General features: G+C 45.1%; 1 protein-coding gene across 2 annotated transcripts in view; it reads right to left on the bottom strand.

The window, feature by feature from the left end:
- Positions 1 to 4,168: 4,168 nt before the first annotated feature.
- The window catches only part of SPTLC3 (serine palmitoyltransferase long chain base subunit 3), a 638,325-nt gene continuing 622,770 nt past the window's right edge, over positions 4,169 to 19,723 (bottom strand). For both annotated transcript variants that reach the window (XM_085612694.1, XM_085612695.1), the window contains exon 12: positions 4,169 to 9,423. In XM_085612694.1, the coding sequence (XP_085468820.1) occupies positions 9,310 to 9,423 (114 nt within the window). In that variant the 3' untranslated portion in view covers positions 4,169 to 9,309. The remainder of the gene's footprint in view (positions 9,424 to 19,723) is intronic.

Here is a 19,723-nt window from a genome sequence, read left to right as displayed (position 1 = left end):
CAAAAGTGCAACTGTGTGCAGGCGGCAAGCGCAGCACTGACCCGGAAGTGCAGCAGTCGCCAGAATCCAAACAGAGACCTCCTGGTCAGGGACCTGCTCTCTCCCCCCGCAGCTCTGCTGTTAAGTGCTGCTGCTCTGTGCACTGCTTGGTCAGGTAGGTGTTCCGAGGCCCTTCTCCACCAGCAGGCTCCTGCCCGCGCCTCCTCTCTGGTGGACCAGTGGGAGAGCCTTGCTCTTCTGCTGGTTCCACTTCTGTCCGTGTTGTATTGTATATGTTTTGCTGTTATTTTACTGTCTTTTGCTCTGTTTTCTGTCTTTATTATTGTGCCTGTTTTTCCGGTCTTTATTCCTTGTTGCCTTACCTCTCTCCATTTTCTGCCCGTTTCTCCCTTTCCAGACACTGCACCTCCCCCCTGCTGCTTCCCGCCCCGCCTCCAAGCTGCACCTCCCTCCCCCTTCCCTACTTAATGGCGGCTGCTGTGCCCACCGCTACAACTCAGCTGCCCTCCTCTCACTCAACCCCAGAAGGAACAACTGCCAACTATCCACACCGAGCACCGCCCACAGCCACTTCTCCTGCCGCCACTGCAGCCGAACCTTCACCACCCTCTGCACAACCACGGGCACCGCCCCCACACCGGACGTCAACACCACTGAAGCCCTGAGGTGCATCCTCCTCAACGTGCGCTCCCTGCACAGGCACGTTGTAGAAATCTGGGACCTCCTCGACACCCTCTCGCCAGACGTCGCCTTCTTCACAGAAACTTGGACTAACTCCACCTCCGCCCCCAACATCGCCATCCCCGATGATACAATATGCAGAGGAAGGATCGCCTCAGCCTTCCGGGAGGAGGACTCACCATTGCACACAAGAGCTTCCTCCGACTCGTGACCTCCAGCTTGAGCGACAGCCCGCCTGCCACTGAACACCTCCACTTCCAGACCAGCCCCAGAACGACCCTATGAGGCACCCTTGTCTACAGATCCCCCAGACCTCGAACTACATTTATCACTACCATCGCCGACCTCATCGCACCCCACGCCATTGCCTCCATATATTACATGTTCATCGGAGACCTCAACTTCCACTTTGACAACCTCAGCGACCCCAGCTCCGCCACCCTCTCGACAACCTGCCAACCTCGTACCGAAACAACTCGTTACCAACCTCACTCGTGAGGGAGGACAAACCCTCGACCCCATCTTCGCAGGAGGTAACACCCACTTCAGCCACACCTCGCAACCCCCCTGGACGGACCACTACTGCGTACACTTCAACGTTGAGAAACCCACCGCACCAAAACCTGCTCTCCACCCTCCACGAAGGAACTGGAGCAAGGTCATTGAGGAGCAGCTCACCTCCACCCTCAACGCACCACCCCGGCCAACATCACAGCCAAAGAACTCCACAGATGGATCACCAACTGCACAGATGATCTCGCACCCCTACGTAACACTAACAGACATCGCCCCAGAAAAGCCACCTGGTTGACCGCCGACCTCCAAGAATCCAGACACACCTGCAGAAGTCTCGAGAAGAACTGGAGAAACAGCAAATCCCCGGCAGACCGCCCCACCTACAAGAACACCATGACGGAATACCACCAACGCATCAGATCCACCAAAAGGACATTCATCCACAACAAGATCCTTGCCAACTCCAGCAACTCCAAGGAACTCTTCAGCATCATCCAGGAATTCACCAAACTCTTCAGCGAAAACACAGACATCACCCCCTCCCAGGACCTCTGCATCAAGCTCAGCTCCTACTTCCATCTAAAAATCAAGGGCCTCTACGACAACTTCAACGACCAGACACTGGACGCCAACACCACTCCCGACTCCAACAACGCCAGCCAGCCCACCATCTCCTTCTGGACCCCTGTCACCACCGAAGACACCACATCGAGCATGAAAGGCATCCACTCAGAAGCCCCCATGGCCCCCTGCTCCCGCACATCTTCCACAGAGCCGCCGGCGCCATCGCACTGGAACTACGTAACACCATCAAGACCTGCATCCTTCCCGATGACGGGGAAACACGCAGACGTCAGATCCCTACTCTAGAAGCCCTCAGCAGATCCCACATACCGCAAGAACTACCAACCCATCTCCCTCCTCCCCTTCGGGGCCAAAGTCACAGAGAAGACCGTCAACGTCCAACTAACGAAATTCGACCCCTCCCAATCCGGATTCTGGAGCAACCACAACACTGAGACCGCCCTACTCCCTGCCACAGACAACATCTGCACCCTCATTGACACACTGCAGCCCTGATCCTTTTCGACCTCTCTGCAGCCTTCGACACAGTCTCCCACTGCACACTCACTGCAAGACTCCACAAAGCCGGCATATAGGGAACCGCCCTCGACTGGCTTCGCTCCTTCCTCACCGGCAGAACCCAAAGAATCTGACTCTCACCCTTCCTCTCCAAACCCACTGAGATCAACTGCGGAGTACCCCAAAGATCGTCGCTCAGCCCTACGCTCTTCAACATCTACATGGCCCCCCTCGCCGCCATTGTCAGACAGCACGGACTCAGCATAGTATCCTACGCCGACGACACCCAGCTCATCCTCTCCCTTACCAAGGACCCCCTCACCACCATGCTCAACTTGCAGGAAGGAATGAAAGTCGTCCTGGGTGAGCAGCAGCTGCCTGAAGTTTAACTCCGAGAAGACAGAGGTCCTCGGACTCTCCACCTCTGCATGGCACAACACCTGGTGGCCCTCCGCAACACCCCCACCGACTATGCTCATAACCTTGGCATCGTACTCGACTCCTCCCTCTCCATGACCCAACAAGTCAAAGCAGTCGCTTCCACCTGCTTTAACACCCTTCGCAACCTCTAAGATCTTCAAATGGACCCCCCCCGAATCAAGAAAGATCATCACCCACGCATTCATAACCAGCCGACTGGCCTACGGAAACGCCCTCTATGCCGGGATCAACAAGTCTCTGCTCCACAAACTCCAGACCATACAGAACACCACAGCCAGACTCGTCCTTGGCATTCCTCGACACAAACAGATCTCCCAACACCTGCGCAGCCTTCACTGGCTCCCCGTTGGAAAGAGTATCTTTCAAGATACTTACCCACGCCTACAAATGCCTACACAACACTGGACCCCAATATCTGAACGACAATCTCCTTCCACGTACCCAAGAGGAACCTCCGATCCGCCAACCTCGCCCTCGCCAAAACTCCGTGCATCTGCAGAGCAAGAATGGGTGGAAAATCCTTCTCATACATCGCGGCCAAGACCTGGAACGAGCTCCTGATAGACATCAGACGTTCCCCCACCCTGCACATCTTCAGGAAGACCCTCAAGACCTGGCTCTTTGACTGACAGGCTCTTCGATCGACCGGAGCTGCCCCCCGCGCCTTGAGACCCTCACGGGTAAATAGCACGCTTAAAACCCTCTGATTGATGATTAGAAGGTAGTGGGGGTATGCAAGGATGCTAGAAATTACTGAGATATCACTGATAAAAAGTGTCGGGTACAACACCCAAGACTGGGATACCCACTGCCTGTCTCAAATCACCTGTGTGCAAACCTGTTAAGCAAACAATAACCAATGCACCACATAGTTGCCTTCTAAAGGTTATTTAGTGGCTGTACAACCAGTTGTGTAGTTGTAAACTTCTATAAAGGCTATAATGTTTATTGTGAGATAAACTCATTTTCATAGAGGGAAGTGAATTCTCCCTCAAACTAATTAGAATGTGTATCTCAAATGTTTGACAAATTTTTCTGTGGGGGACATTTTTAAAAATCTTTTGTCTAGAAACCAAAACGTTCATGAAAAGGTGTGCTAAAAAGTATGCATACACCCTAGTTAGGTGTCCTAACCAAATCATTTTCATATCTTTGTTTACAGGATTATTTTCAAGGAGTGCTCAGTGAGTTCTAGTGAGGCTAAGCTCGCTCCAGGGAAAGCTTCATGGGTTCTCCCAGGAATACAGAGGCACAAGTGGACTACAAGGTCTGATCTAGTGCTCGTATTATTAGGGGATTATTGGCGTCCTCTGGGCCGCACTACTTCTCAACCACAAATGAAACAATATAAAAAGTTTTGGTAGTAGAAATTTAGTGCTGCTCTAGGTGATCTGCCAAACACATTCCTTATTTTGTGGAGTACAAATAAAAATAAAGAGTCAAGCTGTAAAAAATGAATTTCTTTATTAAACGGAGCAGGACAAATAGTACAAACAATCTAACATTTGGCCGTACAAAAGAAACCATCTTTTCTAAGGGAAGAGGTCAGCCTCCTTTGTACAATTTATTGCAGAGTCATCCCAAACACTTTTCATTAAAAAACAAAAACATCAAGACACAACGAGCACGCTCAAAAGGCTCTTTTTAAACTAGCTTTTCAATCCCTTCATTCTTGCATGTACTGCATTCTTTTTTTTCGTTTTGTATTTTTCAACAAATAATAAGTGCCTCATTTTTTTGTGCGCTCACACCGAGGTCCAAAATGGAACAGCAATATCACGTGGACATAGAATTGTCCAGGGGTACTTGCCAAATACACACATGTGGTGGTGCAACAGGGATCTGGATATTTGGGTGTTGTACTTTATTTGGCAATATTATATTTTCGAACTTCAACAATTTAACTAGGATAGTTACACTGAACATTTGAGGTGCATAGCTTAAATAATGGCTACTAAAAGAGAATAAACAGGCCGTCAATAAGGAGTAAAACACACTTTGGTGTACCAAAATGTGGGAGCTTGTTGAGTAAAAGAAGATTGAAGTTTAAACTATGTCACTGACAAATATTCAATCATAAAAACAACTATCAAGCTTTTCCCCTCTTCCAAAGTACAACAGCAATGATAAACCAATAAGAGCTTGCAACTCTGACTCCTGATTCTCTAGTAGCGCCAAGGAGATTCTAGATTGGTAGTCACAGGCAGCCTTTGGAAGATATGATGATGCTAGACTCAAGAGGCTTTGTAAGTGTGAGACACGAAGAACTGTGTCAAGAAGGAAAACCAAACAATAATTTAAAAGCAGGTCTGCAGCCATTGATTTGTGCTAGTTTTTAAAGACTAACAACTGAGAGCAGTCTGCAGAAACAATAGCTAGGAAACTCACAAAAACATCATATCTGTAATTCTGGAAGAGAAAATGTGCAAAGGCAAGAAAGGTCCTGGCGTTTCCACGCCCCCTTCCGATAAACAGAATAAAAGTGAATTGATTTTCTCCAACAGATACATATATGATCACTTTATTAAGTGCCTTGGTATTTATTTTCTAATAAATTCTTTAATAAAGATTTGCTTTTTGATACTTAACCACTGCCAGCTCACATGCCCTTGTAAGCTGCTTGTTCATAGAAGGCCACTCCAGTGATTTTATGTTGTGTTGCTATGTGTGGTGAGAAGGAAAAATGGCAAAGGAGCCATCCACTTAATTCTCTCCAAATGATTCACATATTACTCATTTCTCGTTTTTCCAGTGCATAATGATTTGGGGCAAGTTAAATCTTTACGTTTAGTAAAGCAATATATATTTCTTTTGAAAAACACATACTTCTCTGTAGAAATCCCTTTCTTGTTGCATAGGGTAAAAAATTATCCTTCTCCATAGGCCAACCACCCAGACCTTGAATGATTCCTGCATGTAGAGCGCAGAGTGAATCGCTAAGGCTAAACTAATCCCCTATAAAAACGATTTAGACTGTCATGCAGTAATGAAAGCCTAACAGTGCATTATTTCAGTGCAACAACTCAGAAAGCATCTAGAGAAATTGGTGCCCAACTGTCACCCGACAATTTCTTGTAAAAATTGTTTTCATATTTACACATAAGACTAAGTCCATGGATATCAAACACTTAGTATATGAGAAATAGGAATACAAGGGATCTCCATCTCAAGTGTCATACTGAAAGATTCTCGAACGCTATGCCTTTGCCGGTCACCAATGTTTAACCATGGTGTGACACTGGTTTGAGATTTTTTTTTTTTGCATAGACTACTGTACCCGTTTTGCTAAAAGGAACATCCAATATGTGGTTTATTCTGTACATATTGTTAACTTTTTTGTCAATGAACCCTAAGGGTCTTGGATGTACGGACAACATGTGAATGTGACTCAACCCCCGGTATTTAAAAGAAGTAAAACAAAAAAATAAAGTACCAACAGTCATTTCTTGGGCGAGTGGCATAGAAGTTTTGAATACAGCATCCAAGGCATGATAAGCAGAACCAATGTGTATCTTTGCTGACCATAAAGCAACCCTCTCATTTGGCTACCTAAATGTGCAAAATGACAGAGGATCCCGATCATATCTATGATAACCCATCCGTTAGCATTCATTTTCTTATTTGCCGAAAGTACCTCCGCCTTGATTACTTAAATTCAAACTATAAAAGCTATTTTCTCTACCGGGAAATAATGATTTGCAATCAGGATGCCACAGTTTAATTTTGTTTCTTTCAGATTAGCCCACACCTGTGGGGTAAATTGGCACCCCCTCTTCTTATAAGAACATCAAAGTGTAGTATATCTGGAAACCAGAATGCTAAGAAGCCCTTCACACGTGTTTACAGCACCATTTGTGAAGGTGGATGTTTTATCCATCAATTTGTGCATAGAAATTCTGCAAACAACAGTGCTGCGCGCTACCCAAAAACACATACTCAGTTGGTTCATGCATATATCAATTGATAACAATTGCATCATGGAAGCTGAACATTTCATATAACGTTTGAGACATTTTCTCCACTTATACTTTGTAATTAAATGTTTAGGAAATGCAATCTAAATGAAGTTGCAGGTAATGAATCTTGCATATACATTTTCCAGAGTCAACTGTTGCACATACTTTGAGTCCAACAACCTACACCCCTTCCCAGAAATCTAGAGATACTCAAAATTGATAAATATTGGTAGGCCTCGCTCGTAGCAGCCAATGTACGTATGTCACTTTTCTGTTTGTGTGTGGAGACACAAACAAGGCTTAAAATGGAAAAAACAGTGAAAATAGAACTTTCAGAAAAAAAGCCAACAATACAGACAGATTTAAAATAAACGATAGATGGGCATTTTAATAAATATTTGATTCTATTCTTCCTCACTCTTATTGTACATAATATATTCCCTTCCTACTTCTTATTTCGAACATTAAGGATTGGCTAGGACAGAAGGGGTGGGGCCCCAAACTTCCGCACAGCAGATCCTCAAAAAATACACCTCAACTATTGGCATTACTTGTTACGGTGCTCTTAAAAAGTTATTTAAAAAAAAAAAAAAAAAAGCAACGGTCTACGAAGAGCGCAGGTGGCCCGTCTCCACGTTTACAGAACGTAGAAGGTACTGTGCTTTAATTAGACGCTAACAAAGGATGTTTATATGGCTCACTGCCTCTTACGGTAAAAGTATTTTCAGTGGATTATTTGGTTTTCAATTACAAAAGTGACTGCACGTCGCAGAATTGAAAATACTGTATGTGAAAACAGGTCGTAATCATCATGCCGTGGAACAGTTTTTGCTCAAACATACCAATAGTAAGGCCTCACGAAAAGGCTATTTATTTTTTTCAATTAAAAACCTAAAAAAATAGAAAACATATACAGCATACCATCCACGCCTTTCCTCCAGACTAGTCTCAACTATTTTCATAGTCCCTTTTGAGTTTCTAGAGAAGTGCGCAGACTTTTAATCGTTTAAAAATACACAGTAGAAATAAATGCAGTGTTGCATTAATTCATAAAATGTGTATTTTTTGTATTATGGTACTATTAGAATTTGTAAATTAATTGTCTGATACACAAATTAACCTTACAGAAAAATATGCTAAATAATAAGTAAAAGTATTGGAGGAAATATTTTTCTCTCAGCTAACAGTTTGGTTACTCATGTTAATAGGATTTTTCTGTATATTAATTTAACAGTACCCAAATGTATGAATGTTGCTAATCTGGATGGTAAAAGTAGCGGTGAAACAAACTGGCATGTAGCAGTATTGTTTTGCGCTGTTATTCATTTAGTTGATTAAGTTATTATTAAAAAAAAAAGCTGCAACCTCTTATTAGTGTCTCCCCACTGCTTCTGCACTTTTACGGTTGCTTTAGATGCACGAGTACAGTAGTCATTTCCTCAAGTGACCTGAAGGCTCAAGGAGGGCAAATGAATAGGCGTCAGGGGAGTGGCTTAACGCAATTTGGGCTCCCCCTGCAGAAAGTGAAGAGGGGACACTGAGTCTTCCATATTTCACGGATATTCATCAGGCCCTCCTGAAGAGTTTGGGGCCCCCAATCAGGCCGGGGCCCCCCTGCGCCACAGGGGCCTGAGTTACGCCCCAGGTGAGAGTATGAGCCAAGGGCCTGCCTGCACAGCTGTGGTAGAAGGGGAATATCATTAGTACTCGCTTGCTCCATGAACCATCATAGACCCTCCCCATACAGAGAAAAACACAAGACTGCCGTCAAGGGTTGCGGATTTGCCTGAGCTGCAGTTTAGTGGATTAAGCGAGATCAGAGGTTATGGCATTGCCCGAAGCCATAGTTTTTTAAAAGCAATATGGATATCATCTTTTACCAATGAGGAGCAGGAGGCCTAAATATAAAAAAAGTGAGCCAAAATTAGAAATCGGTATCCAATGGCCATAATTTCTTATGTGGGATTCAAACAAAAACAAACACACGTAATGTACGTAATACACTGCTGAGGGGATTCGCCTGAGTGGATCATTAAAGCCATCCTATTAGATATTATGAGTTTCTGAATTCTTGTTAGGCCTTACTGTTGTAAGAGTATAAAAAGCACATTGTCAATATTAGACTTCATTTTACTAAAGTGTTTTTCAACAATATGGCTATATATGTATAAATATTCATAAGAATGCAGGTAATGCTCTTTGAGGGTATATTTGTTTTCCTGTATTTTACACTCAAGTATTTCTTTTCTGAAATATGTTATTATCTTTAGAAAATGGCGGGTGGAAATGCTACTTTAGTAATCTCCGCAAGGCAGGAGGCCATTTCCTTTGAGGTAGCCAGATGCAAATCAGTAGCAGGCCCCTGGCAGAAATCCAGCGCTCCTTGCAGTGTAAGGGCATAGGACTGGTGCTAAACCGGATGCTTGCTTAATGTTCAACATCTGATGGGAGGAGTTGTATTGAGCTGCGTCCTTCGCTGGGAGAAACAATGAGGCAAATAAGGCATTCTGTATTCAATCATCATCTGGAGTATTCCAATTGTTACGCAGCCACTTGAGGTTACAATTCTTCCTATGGCTGGTCGTCTGGGGCTTTTGTAGCATCAAAATGCTCTGTGCAAGATACTGGACAGTCAGTCATCAAGTTCAAAGCTTGTTTCATCATAGAGTTCTGGACGGGATGATCTGACTTGACGAGAATACTTTATTCGCAAGAAGTCCCCCATCTCGTCAACGGCTTGCAAGACCTGCAAAGTAATTTCGACAGATTAAGTTCTATTGATCGGTTGTAGTTTTCATAAACAATAAGAGCGCTGTTTTGAATGGTTTCCTCAACTGCTCCTACATCCAAACAAGGAAGAACATTGAGATAAAAAAAATCATATCAGTAAAGCATTTATTGGTCAACACAGCAAGAGGTTGAGAGGGAAAGATAAGATTTATGGGAGAAACAACATTTGATTTATTGTTGAACTAAGTTGCCGAAGTACCAACATACAGATTATTTACATCAAAAGCCTGATCAACTATTTCAGAGTGCCAGAGTTAATGAAAGTTACATTAAATTCCAGTCTTCCTGGCTGCAATATCCACTTCAGGAACATTATTTGAGCATAAATTAAGCTACCCAATAACTGAAGGAATTGTAATCATGCGATGTGACCAATCAAGACCATCTACATTATTCTTGTTCAGTATACTGCTCTTTACATAGCCACAAAAAATATGTTTTATATCATGTAACATTGCCTACAACTAGGGATGGGTAGTATTTTGTGCCTCAAAGATAAGAAGATAACATTTTGTGTTCCCACTTCATGAAAAAGAAATTTCCCATTGTGGCAGAATTTTTCTAAAGACCAACAAGGTGGATATCAAGTGTGTGTTTATTGTCTGTAGGAAGCTTGCTTGTGGCGATGAATGAAGAGAGACAGATCGCAACAGAGAACTTCAGCATGTCGAGGAAACATTCAAGCTGCAATGCTGGCGATGGGCACAGCAGAGACTGATCAACTAGCAGTTTGCCTGGACACTCCTATATTTGCACACACACACACATATATATATATATATATATATTTATATATATCAGATTTTATAAAGCAGGAAACTAGACCTGGAGGATTCATATCACTGTGCAAAAGAACAATTAACATTATCTTCAGCTAACAGGCCTAAACTCAAAGAGAAGGGGCCAAGAGATATGGGGGAAATGAATTGGTGGGTACAGAAGTGACTGATTTCAGGCATAGGAAAAGGCAGATGTGCAGGATCACTGTGGACGTGCGTCAAGATGATCTAGTGCTATCTAGTCTGTTATTCCTATGAAGGTAAGTGGGTTGGTCAGCCTGAAAGTAGACCTCAAAGAAGGGATTACAAGGTGGGAAAAACATGATCACATTTGAGTGCCTGCATTTATAGGAGCTTCAAAGGGAGGGGAATGCTCTATGAGCATGAAACAGTTGCAGCACCATTACTTATGCCCTTCTCATTCAAACCAAAATCATTAGCAGCTTTAGTCAGTGGGAGCCTAACAGCAACAAAACACAGTACTCAGAAAAGTAGGAATGCTCCCATCAGAGGCAACAACAATACAAGCAGAACTATGTAGGGTAAATCCTCCATGGTGGCAGAGAAGTCTAATAAGTAACAGTAAGAAACACTAATAAGTAACAGTATAAAACAAAATAAAGCAACTGCAAGATGGTAGAAATGGGTGTGTGGTACCAACCCCCAATATAGAAACAAGCCATCTGGAGAGCAGAAAGAAGAGCCACTGAAAGATATTGTTGAGGAGCAGCAGGATTGCTGTCTAGAAAGAACAAGAGAGGAATCACCTTCTCCTGCCACCAGCACATTTGTCTAGAAGAGATGAAGACGGTAATGTAAACTATGTTCCAGAAAAATGCTTTTTGCTATTAAATTAGAAAACACAAAAAAATTGTGGCATTCAGGGACACGTGAAGACTAGGCAAAAAACCAGCAGCAGAGCCTTGACAAATCTTTAACTACAGAAGGCTGCCATATCTCGCGTCCTCGGTGGGTCTACATGTCAGTACCCAACAGGAGCTGTTTGCAAGGATTAACCAACTTGATATGTAGAATGGCATGATTAGTGTGCTTTTTTGCATGAATGATTGTATGTTTGAATAAACTGCCTTAGGATTGCATTCCTGAAGAAAGCCGCTGACCTATATAGGTGACTTGGAGGCAGAAACATGTTGACCAATCAAAGGGGGGAATAATTGAGATTCCAGCACATCCTCTATATCGTTTTAATCATACCCTCAGAACTAGCAATAAAGACATCCCTTTTACTTTAAGGGATCCTCTTCAAGTCATACATAAGTCTCATGAGCCCACCCAATCAATCTCAGGGCGAAGATTGGTTACCTATGGCGAAGCATGCCACAAAAAGTTGGTTGAGCTTTCTAGCTCTAAATGTTTTTTTGCTCAGTTGTTAGGTTGAGAGCGGGTAGCACATTTTCCTGACTACAACGCCTTTTTTTTTTACATGTTATAGGTAGGGAATAAAGGAATATGCTACTTACCAGTATGTATCTGTTCTTGGCATGTAGAGCTGCAGATCTACACACTTTTGCATAGATCACCATCTGGTGTTGGGCCCGGATGTTTGCAGTTTGTTTTTCCTCTTTGAAAGTCTTTGGAAGTCACGAGGTCGGTGACTCTGCCTTTGGATGGTATTCCGCATGGGCTTCGGCTCCATCCTCAGATTGTTTTTCGCCAGCAGGGAAAGATGGAGCGTAGTAATAACAGTGAAGAAACCCATGTGTGTATCTAAATAAGATAAACTGGAACAGATACAGGTAGCCGGGGAGGCGGGTGGGTGCGTGTAGATCTGCAGCTCTACATGCCAAGAACAGATGCATACTGGTAAGTAGCATATTCCGTTCGAGGCATATGAGCTGCAGATTACACACTTTTGCATAGACTATATAGCAGTCCCAACCTTAGCGGTATCTGTTGCAGTGGTTTGAAATAATGTTTTGAGTACAGCCTGGCCCACACTAGCTTGTTGCTTAGTTTGCACATCTACACAATAGTGTTTAGTGAAAGTGTGCGGTGTTGACCATGTAGCTGCTTTGCAGATATCATCTAATGGGATGTTCCCTAAAAATGCCATAGAAGCCCCTATCTTTCGTGTAGAATGGGCTTTAGGGGGAACGGATAGCGTTCGGTTTGCTTTGTGGTAGCAAATCTGAATGCATTTTACAATCCACCTAGCTATCCCTGATTTTGAGATGGGGTTGCACTTGTGTGGTGGAGAGAAAGAAACAAACAGTTGTTTGGTCTTGCGGAAAGGTTGTGTTCTCTCGATGTAGTAGAGTAAGGCTCGTTTGACATCTAGTGTGTGCAGAGCCCTTTCTGCAACGGTCTGTGGTTGCGAGAAAAATACTGGTAGTTCTACCGATTGGTTTAGGTGAAAAGGGGAAATGACTTTAGGTAGGAATTTTGGGTTGGTACGGAGAACAACCTTGTTATGGTGCATTTGAAGAAAAGGTTCTTGTATGGTAGGTGCTTGTATCTCACTGACCCTTCTAAGGGAAGTGATGGCTACAAGGAAAGCTGTTTTCCATGTTAGGAATTGTAGTTCGCATTTGTGCAAAGGTTCGATGGGAGGCCCCATTAGCCTTGTGAGAACAATATTTAAGTTCCACACAGGTGAGGGTGGTACTCTGGGGGGAATTATTCTTTTTAGGCCTTCCATGAAGGCTTTAATGGCAGGTACTCTAAAGAGTGAAAGATGTTGCCTGTTTTGTAAGTAAGATGCAATTGCTGCAAGGTGTAGTCGAATGGACGTATAGGCTAGATTACACCTTTGTAGGTGGAGTAAGTAGCCTATGATGTGTTGAATGGACACGTCCAGGGGATTGATGGTGTTGTTATGGCAAACAACAAATCGTTTCCACTTGGCAGCGTAGCACGCTCTAGTGGTAGGTCGTCTAGCCTTTCTGATGACGCTCATACAGTCAGGGGGAAGATTTAGGTACCCAAATTCTAGGATTTCAGGAGCCAGATCGCAAGGTTGAGCTGAGCTGGGTCCGGGTGTCTGATCTCTCCATGGTTCTGGGTTAGGAGGCATGGTGAGAGGTGTAGTTTTTGGTGTGGTACTACAGAGAGTTCCAGCAGCGTGGTGTACCACGGTTGTCTGGCCCACGTTGGAGCTACTAGGATTAGTGTGAGGGAGTGTTGTTGTAGTTTGCGCACCACTAATGGAATGAGTGGGAGAGGCGGAAAAGCGTACGGAAATTTGCCTGACCAGTTCATCCATATCGCATTTCCTTTGGACAATGGGTGTGGGAATCTGGTGGCGAAGCTTGGGAATTTTGTGTTTTCGTGGGTGGCAAAGAGGTCTATCTGTGGATGCCCCCACATTTGAAAGAAGGGATGAAGAACCTGTGGGTGAAGTTCCCACTCGTGGATTTGTTGTGTCTGTCTGCTGAGCAGATCTGCCACGGTGTTTTGGACTCCTGGGACATGTTGAGCTAGGAGAAAGATTTTGTGGGGAATTGCCCATCTCCATATGCTCTGTGCTAATTGAGAGAGCTGTGGAGAGTGTGTGCCGCCTTGTTTTTGTATATAATACATGGCCGTCATGTTGTCTGTGCGAATGAGGACTGCCTTGCCTGAAATCTGTATTTGAAAAGATTTTAGAGCTAAAAAGATTGCTAGTAACTCCAGATGGTTGTAACTTTTGTTGAGGCGTCCATGTGCCCTGCACGGTGAGGTGTAATAGGTGAGCTCCCCAGCCGGAGAGCGATGCGTTCGTTGTTAGTATTATCTGGGGAACCGGGTCCAGGAACTGTCGACCTTTGGAAAGGTTTGTGGCGTTCCACCACTACAGAGAGCGATGGGTACGACCGTCTACCAACACCAGATCTGTCAGTTGACCTTGGGCCTGGTTCCACTGGTGCGCTAAGCACTCTTGGAGGGGACGCATCTGGAGTCTTGCGTGGGGCACTATGAAAATGCAAGAGGCCATCATCCCTATTAGTTGCATGAACACTCGTGCTGGAAGGGAGTGTTAAGTTATGAATTTTTGTCGCAAAGCCTGCATGCTTGCAATCCTGGCCGGATTGGGGTAGGCTATCGCTTTTGAGGTGTCTATGGTGGCACCGAGGTATTGTTTTATGTGGGATGGTTGTAGCTGTGACTTTTGGTGGTTCACCGTGAAGCCTAGTTGGTGAAGTAGTTCGATTGTGGTGGAGGTGTGTTGTACACACTGATTGTATGAAGTGGCTTTTATCAGCCAATCGTCTAGGAATGGGAAGACGTGAATGTGCTGTTTTCTTGAGTGTGCCGCCACCACTGCTAGGCACTTGGTGAATACCCATGGTGCTGTTGTGACTCCGAACGGGAGCACTTTGAATTGGTAGTGTTGTCCGTCCACTACAAATCTGAGGTACTTTCTGTGAGCATGGTGCACTGGAATGTGGAAGTATGCGTCTTTCAAGTCCAGAGTGGTGAGGAAGTCGTTTTGGGAGAGGAGCGGAAGTACCTGCTGAAGCGTTACCATATGAAAATGGTCTGAGTGTATGTATGTGTTTAGGGGCCGGAGATCTAGAATAGGTCGTAGAGTCTCGTCCCTTTTTGGTATGAGAAAATATAGGGAGTAGACCCCCATATTTTGTTGATTGACAGGAACGTGTTCTATTGCCTGTTTTTGTAGGAGGGAGATTACCTCCTGCTTTAGTAATTTTGAATGTTCTTGTGACATTGGGCGTTGCCTTGGTGGAATGTTTGGGGGGGGTAGATGTTAGTTCTAGGCTGTAGCCTGACTGAATTATTTGGGTCGCCCATTTGTCTGAGGTGATGGTCTCCCAGACATGAAGGAAATTTTGGAGTCTGCTCGCGACCGGAGTGGAATGGTCTGGAGGGAGCGGGGGGAAGTCATTGGGTAGGAGGTGTGGCAGAACGGGCGTTGTTTGTTTTGCCTCTGCCCTTGTTGTTGTTACCCCTGTAGCCGCCTCTTTGGTAACCTTTTGTAAAGGTGGTCTGAGTAGGGGATTTGTATGATGTGGACGCTGTGTCTGAGGAGTAGCCTCTGGATGTACTCCGAAAGGAGGAGCAGCGAAAGGAGCGTCTGGGTGGGTGAGATTGTAAGGCCCCCATGGATTTTGCGATATCCGTGTCTTTTTTCATCTTTTCTAAGGCCTCATCCACCTTTGGCCCAAATAGATGTTCCTGGTCAAAGGGATGGTTAAGGATGGAGGCTTGTACTTCTGGTTTGAAACCAGATACCCTTAGCCAAGCATGGCAACGGAGAAGGACGCTGGTGTTGATGGCCCTGGAGGCTGTGTCTGCTGCATCTAGAGCACAACGTATGGAGGTATTTGTGATTGTTTTACCCTCTTGAATTAACTCGTTGGCCCTAGCTTTATATTTTTCAGGGAGATGGTGCATTATGCTTTCTAACTCGTCATAATGAGCCCGGTCATATCAGGCCAGTAGTGCCTGAGTGTTTGCTATACGCCATATGTTGGCCGCCTGGGATGCTGTGCGTTTGCCTGATGCATCTAGTAGTTTTGATTCCTTGTCAGGTGGTGGTGCATCACCTGACGCTTGTGAATTTGCCCTTTTACGTGCCGTAGATACTACTAAAGAATCTAGTGGTGCTGGTCCTCTGATGTAGGAGGGAGCAGATTTGTATTTTTTTTCAATACGTGGGTTAATGACCCTGGCTCTAACTGGGTCCTTAAAAACTTCTGCCGCATGCTTTACCACCCCTTTGAGCATGGGCAGTATGGAGGTGGACCTTTGTGAGGCATCAAATGTGTCTAGGAGGAAATCTTCCTCCACGGGGTGGGTATGCAAGTCCACCCCGTGATAATGTGCCGCCCTTTGCAGAAGATGGTTGAACCCTAATGAATCTTCTGGTGGAGATAGTCTAGAAGGGTAAAGATCGTCTTGTGGGACGTTGGGGATATCTGGAATATTGTAATCGTCCCATGGATCTGGGGATCCTATAGGGGTGGGGTCCTGTGGCACATCCCCTATATCATGATATGGGTCCCCCTGATCATCATCGTCTGGAGACGGGGTCGGAGAACGATGAGGTGGAGGTGGAGAGGGCGGAGGGGGTGGAGGTGGGGAAGGAGGAATAGGTGGAGGGGGAGGGGAAGGTATTCTGAACGGAGAGGTAGCAGAGTCCTTCCTCTTTGGAGGTGGAGGCGGAGCAGGCTTCTTCAAATGTCTCTTTTTGGTAGAGAGTGTCAAATGTCCAGTTTTTGGATCCTTGGTGAGAGTTTTTTGCAAGGGATCCAGTGTAAATAGCTCTGGTGAGGTTATTTGGCCCGTCGGGGCCGATGTCTTTTTAGGTTTTTCTGTGCCGGTTTGTTGCTTAGAACCCGGCTTGGGACCCTCCCGTCTCTTGGTCGGCGCCGAGATGGTCTTCGGCTTGGAAGTGTCGGTGCCGGTGGCCTTGTGTGGTTTGGTCGGTACCAAAGATGGCGTCGGTACCGAAGGGCTGGATTTCGACCCCGAGGGCTTCGGTGAGGAGCTCGGTGTCGAGGTGGAGGCAGGTTTCTTTTTCGGTGCTGGAGTGTGTTTCTCGGCACCGCTGGTAGGCTGGCTCGAGCCCGAGCCGCCGGAAGGCTTACTTGGCTTCTTCACCGGGCCCGAAGTTGGGGTGTGTGAAGCAGTGTCTCTGGTCTTGCCTAGGCCGAAGGCGCGACCGAAGCCTTTTTGGGTGTCGGTGTGGGGGGGGGGGGGGGGGGGAGGGGTAGATTGGTACTCACGACCCTCTGCGCCGGAGTGATGTCTTCCACATCTGACTCGTCGGCCTCGGAAGCGCTGACTAGGTCCTCTTCGGTGCGATGATGTTCCGGATCGTCGATGTCGTCTCCGAAGATGTCGACTGGAATGGTCGTTGAGGAGTGTGCCATGTTCCTTCTGGCTCTTCGGTCCCGAATAGTCTTTTTGGATCGGAAAGACTTACAGGCCGGACAGTCTCGAGCCTCGTGTTTAGGGGAGAGGCAGAGGTTGCATACCTCATGAAGATCGGTGTGGGGAAATTTGGACCCACATCGAGGGCACTTTTTAAATGGAGTTCTTTCCATGAGCCGGGACCGGAGCTTGGGTAGGCCCGAAGGCCGCCGTCGACGACTGGAACCGAAGGTTTGTGCCGATGAGAAGGCGCGTTGATTGAAGAGATCGTGATCGAAACAATACAGCGAATTGGGGTGAGGATTGCGCGTCGATCGTCAAACTGGAAGCTGTTCGGAACCGGAGCGCGAAGATTACATCCGAGCCCGATGGCGGAAAAAAACAATCTGAGGATGGAGCCGAAGCCCATGCGCAATACCATCCAAAGGAGGAGTCACCGACCTCGTGACTTCCAAAGACTTTCCAAGAGGAAAAACAAACTGCAAACATCCGGGCTCAACACTAGATGGCAATCTATGCAAAAGTGTGTAATCTGCAGCTCATATGCCTCAAACATGAGTTTCTTACCTGTAACTACGGTTCTCCAGTATTGGTATCTTTCATAGATTCACATGCTTGAATCATCCCCGTCGTCGTAGTGGGAGTCCCACGGTATACTTATAAAAGCAGTAGATAATACTACCATAGGCTACAATGCAATGAACAGTCACTGCAATAGCCTATCCATTTACTTTTGTAAAAAGAACCAAACTTAAGTAGCAGACAATCAGGCGACAGCACCCTGTATAACACTCCCAGGAGAGGCTAGCTTTCTCAGATTTTCAAGCACACGTGTGAAACTTTATATCTTGAGGAAATAAGGGAAGCCTCTCAGGGGAGGAGGGTGGGTCGCATGTGAATCTATGAAAGATACCAATGCTGGAGAACCTAGTTACAGGTAAGTAATTTTCTTCTCCAGTATAGGATCTTTCATAGATTCACAAGCTTTAATCAGAGTAGCTAGCAGTTGCATAGACAAACGTGTATAGAAACAATCCAATGTATATATATCTACCCTCAGAGGATGGTGGGTAACAATATACATGCATATACTGAAACATATATAAAATACAATGTAGCTATTTACCATCAGTTTATAAACCAAGTAACATAAGAAAACAAAATTGCATACCATCATTTTAAGCTGGTAAAGGCACATAATGAAAAAGGAGAAAACACCTCTAAGAGTAGAGGCTTACCTTATTGAAACAGATGACGAAGATCCGCCTGTCCTACCACTGCTTCGCTGTAAGTTGCCATATCCAGATAATAATGCCGCGTTACAGTATGTGCACTCTTCAACATGGCAAATCTTGTCCAAAGGTACTCCAGTAAAAAGAGCAGCACAAGGGTATTACCAAAACCATTGAACTCATTAAAAGACAGTTTTGGTGGCCAGCTATGATCCCTCAAATAAGACGATATGTTCTGACTTGTGATAAATGCATTAGAGGAAAGACCAATCGACAGGCCCCTGAGGGGAAACTTATACCTCTATCTACAGCTCCTCACCCTTGGCACACCATAACCATGGATCTCATTGTAGACTTGCCTCAGAGTCAAGGGTATAACACCATCTTAGTGTTTGTAGACACTTTCTCTAAAATGAGTCATTTTATTCCATTAAAAAGAATACCAGGATCTACACAACTAGCTTTATTATTTTCACAGCACATTGTAAAAGCACATGGCATTCCGGTAGTTGTGATTTCTGACTGTGGGGCCCAGTTTGTTTCTAAATTTTGGAGATCCTTTATGACTCAAATGGGTATCGATTCCTGATATTCCACAAGTTATCACCCAGAAACGGATGGTCAAACTGAGAGAGTTAACCAGGAGATTGAACAGTATTTGCGTTTATATCTTTTGGAACAAGAAGGAGAGAGGTCCGAGTTAATTTGGACGGCAGAATTTGCTTACAATAATGCTGTGCACTCTTCCACTGGTTACTCTCCCTTCTACCTAAATTCAGGTATACATCCGAATGTAATTTTGGGAAAATCTGATGGTTCAGTCCCTGCAGTGGAAGAATATAGTAAGAAAGTTCAGGAAAGTTATCGACTTGCAATAGAACATTTGGAAAGGGCCAAGATCTCTTACAAGAAGCAGTCAGACAAGAAAAGGAGATGTAACCCAGACTATTCTGTGGGAGATTTGGTCTAGTTGTCTACACGACACCTTCATCTTAAAGTAAACAAAAAGTTCCAACCACGATTTTTGGGACCTTTTAGAGTTTTAAAAATTGTGAATCCTGTGACCATTAAACTAGCTTTGCCTCCTCAAATGAAAGTCCATTCAGTTTTCCACGTTGCTCTTTTAAAGAAAAGTCCTCCTGGCATAAGGGGTTCCACCCCTCCAGATCCAGTTATCATAGACTCGCATCTAGAGTCTGAAGTGAGCAGAATCTTAGATTCTAGGTTAAGGAGTGGGAAACTGTTCTACCTTATAGAATGGAAGGGGTTCGGCCCTGAGGAAAGATCTTGGGAACCATCTTATAACGTACATGCTCCTAGATTAGTCAAACAATTTCACACTGTTTATCCCAACAAACCCCATTTGGGAGGGCCTTCTTTGAGAGGGGGTACTGTCAGGAACACTATA

This window comes from Triturus cristatus, chromosome 6 (genome assembly GCF_964204655.1).
Source record: "Triturus cristatus chromosome 6, aTriCri1.1, whole genome shotgun sequence".
Lineage (NCBI taxonomy): Eukaryota > Metazoa > Chordata > Amphibia > Caudata > Salamandridae > Triturus > Triturus cristatus.
This window is presented reverse-complemented; position numbering and strand designations above follow the sequence as displayed.